The 3,397-nt window shown below is 34.0% G+C and overlaps 1 protein-coding gene across 1 annotated transcript in view; it reads left to right on the forward strand.

Annotated features, from left to right (window-relative positions):
- LOC108371360 (odorant receptor 94a-like) overlaps nucleotides 1–1,384 on the forward strand; it is a gene marked incomplete at its 3' end in the record, with an annotated part of 44,319 nt that extends 42,935 nt beyond the window's left edge. Inside the window, exon 5 of the mRNA XM_017626910.1 lies at nucleotides 1,334–1,384. Coding sequence (XP_017482399.1) covers nucleotides 1,334–1,384 — 51 coding nt within the window. The remainder of the gene's footprint in view (nucleotides 1–1,333) is intronic.
- Between the last annotated feature and the right edge of the window lie 2,013 nt (nucleotides 1,385–3,397).

Consider the following 3,397-nt stretch of genomic DNA (forward strand, 5'->3'; position numbering starts at 1 on the left):
TGTTATGCCAAGTACTAAGCTAAACTCCCCTCCACTTAACCCATTCCAACTAATGTTATTTTAGCTCATTCAACTTACATAAACTATCCTTAATTTTATCGGTTGAATTTCAACCGCTGGGCGAACACTAGTTTGAATAAATCCATTTACTTAATTTTAAAGTAAATTATCGGTAATCGGCCGAATAATAGATCCATACCGAACGTTCGGTTCGACTTCGGCCTCGGTCGAAAAATCTACCTTCGGTCGGACTCTAAATGGCACTAAATAGAATTTGTTGCGATCAACTAGAGCAGCGACAACAATAACAAAAACAGCAGCTTAAGAAGCATGCAATCTATAGCAGATTAACCAGTGCATTATGCCGACAACAACAATAATAGCAGCAAACAATAATCCGGCCTGGAGACCATATAGCCTAAGAAATGCATACTTAAGTCCAACGAACATTTCGGGGGCATTCTACATGCATACAGCAAAATTTGTCCTTTGCAACTATGGGAGAAGATCTCATTTACTGGTATGGGCATATGCATGTACATACATACATACATATGTATGCATGTAAATGGTATGTTTGCGTGCATTAATATTTGTTGCATTCGGTGTACCACTCATGATTATCCTGCTCTAAAATTCGGGCTTGTAGGGCTTGTCACTTGCTTTATGCCAGCCAGCCAGCATTGTCTTATTCGACTGGTACGACACATACTCATATGCCATATATGCACGCACATATGTATGTATGTATATACAATCTAAGCATTCTGCATGTTAGTTGGCTTAATGTTGCTTAGTATTCTGTGGCATGTCGCATATTAGAGCGCACGTCATTAGTTGGTTACTACATTGGTCACTCGGCTATAAGTACTATATGTAAGTGTTGCATGATTGCAATGACATTTATCTACTCACAACCTAGTTGTTCCCATGAGATCAACCCTAAGCTATGTATGTATGTATGTATGACTGCCTATCCATTTCTGGGCCTTTCTGTGTGTTTTTGGGATTTTGTTTTTGATCTTAATGACCATTAACTAAAATGTGTGACACTTTTGATTAAATGAGCGCTTGGAGTACATAGCACTTAAGCTGGGTGGGAAATTTGCATTGAGTTAGTAATTATTGATTAAGATTTGCCGTACATTTAATTAAATATTTACATACATATGTAAATATGTAGGTACTTATATATTTACATAGTATATGATTTTGGGTAAATGTTAGATAAATCAAATAATTTTGCTTAGCTACATATTTTAAATATTTGTGTACTGCTTCTGCAAACAACAATACGAAATTCTAATTAGTATTATTATTTGTTTTCTTACAGGTAATTGTGTATCACTTTAGAAACTGTTGGCTAGTATTAGTGATAGCACAGGTAAGTGAGATAATGTCTTAAAATTTTGGGTAAAATGAAAGAATTTAAAAATACTGAGGATAACTTAATAAATTACACAGTGTAACAAAAAGGAGGTATATGTCCCCATATTTGATGAAATCGAAAGTAAATGGCAGTTTACACCTCCCAGAAAAAATCGCAATATGATTTTTAGCCTATTGATCTGTTTTTTTTACACGTAGGTGATTTTTAAATTCTGGATTCTTATGACAACTTACAATTTTAGTGGTCGATGAATTCATTTTTTATGTTAAATTTTAGCTACTTAAAACTTATGCTGTGTGGCGCTGATGTAAAATGGTTTCTATTTTTATGTGGGTTTTTCATTGGATCACAAGCATTTTGGATAGATGCACCTTGCTTTAAATGGGTTTAAACATTGCAGAGTAAGTGTGACACATTCTCAACTAAGTACCTACAAATTTGTGATTTTTGCACGATCACCACGTTCGAAATTACTCAAATATTTTTAAGTGCATATCGATGTTTGTTCCAGTAATATTACCTCTGCAAACATCATTAGCATTGTATACAGGCGGCTCTTATGTAATTTCATAAATCGAAAAGCCACTCATAAAAGAGCAAACAAATAGGAGCGCACTGTAGCGCATAGAAGATACTTGAAGATACATACTTACATATGAAAAATTGTCACACATTAATAATTTCATTATTTCAACAATCAACGTAAGCAATATTGAACGAAGAGAGTGAAGTGAAAGGATAATAAAAAGGACACTAGGACTGCTGGGTGGTAGGGGAGAAGGAGCAGAGATGGCAAGCTAGTACTTTATGGGCATTATAGGTACATACATATTTATTCTATGTACATATATAGATATGTATGTACGACTGTATGCAGAAAATTGATGTCACCGATTTTAGAAAATATTTTTTCATCAATGTTTTTTGACAAAGCCTTTATTAATCTAAGCTGTTACGCTTGAGTAACAAACAAACATAGAGGCATTGTACATTAGGGCGGTCGAAAACAAGTAAAGTAAAGGAATTTTAATGCTCTCGTTCCCTAGGATTGTTCTATACCGAAACAATTTTACCCCAGTTTTTTATTTTGAAATCAAAAAATATTTAGAGGTCGCTCAAAGCGCTCACAGCTATTTATGATGTATTTCATATGGGAAAAAACAAGTCTTCGTAGAAATGGTATGGAATTCTTGAAAATCAATATTTTTAATTTTTTTTATTTTTCTCTTCAGGAGCATTCCATTATTAACTATTTTTTATAACACCCCTAAAAACCTCAAAAGGATCTCTGATTGCATTTTTTGAAGTCTTTAGGGGTCGTATAAAAAATGGCTAAATAAATAATTGGGTATTATTGTGGGAGGTCTCCTGAAAAGAAACGAGTTTTCTCATCGAAAAATATTAACTTTCAAGAAGTTTTCCGATCGAAAAATATAAGTATATGGAAAACTTTGAGCGACCTATAAAAATTTTTTTATTTCAAAAAAAAACAGGGTTAAGTTTTTTTCGACATAGAACAGTCCCAGGGGGTAAGAGCTTTAAAATTGCGCCGCTCCTTCTTTTCGACCACCCTAGTATGCATATACATATGCATGTACATATGTATGTATGCATTTCGTAACTGCGTATCAATATCTTTCACGCTGCCACACAATGTTTGACTGTTCCTAATAGCTTGTCAAGCGCAGCCGCATTTGGAAGTCACACTCTTCAAATTCGTCACAGCTAATTTTCAGTGACAATAAAAAATATAACAAAAGTATAAAACTAAAAAAAAACACATTGTAGGCAACTTGCAACATACTACATACATACCACCATTCTTTTAATTAACTATAGCATTTTTTTCGCGCTCTCCTGCATTTGCTACAGCAAAGGTGCGTATCCCAGAGGGATCTTTCTAAATAAAAAACTGAACTTTTCATTAGTTATGCATGTAAAAAGGTAGGCTCATTAATCCCTTGCCAGTTGTTACTAGAAAAAAAAAATTGATAGTTTTCTAGGCTG

The sequence above is a fragment of the Rhagoletis zephyria genome, unplaced genomic scaffold (genome assembly GCF_001687245.7).
Source record: "Rhagoletis zephyria isolate East Lansing unplaced genomic scaffold, Rhagoletis_zephyria_1.1 Rzeph_scaffold_04916, whole genome shotgun sequence".
In the NCBI taxonomy this organism is placed as follows: Eukaryota; Metazoa; Arthropoda; class Insecta; order Diptera; family Tephritidae; genus Rhagoletis; species Rhagoletis zephyria.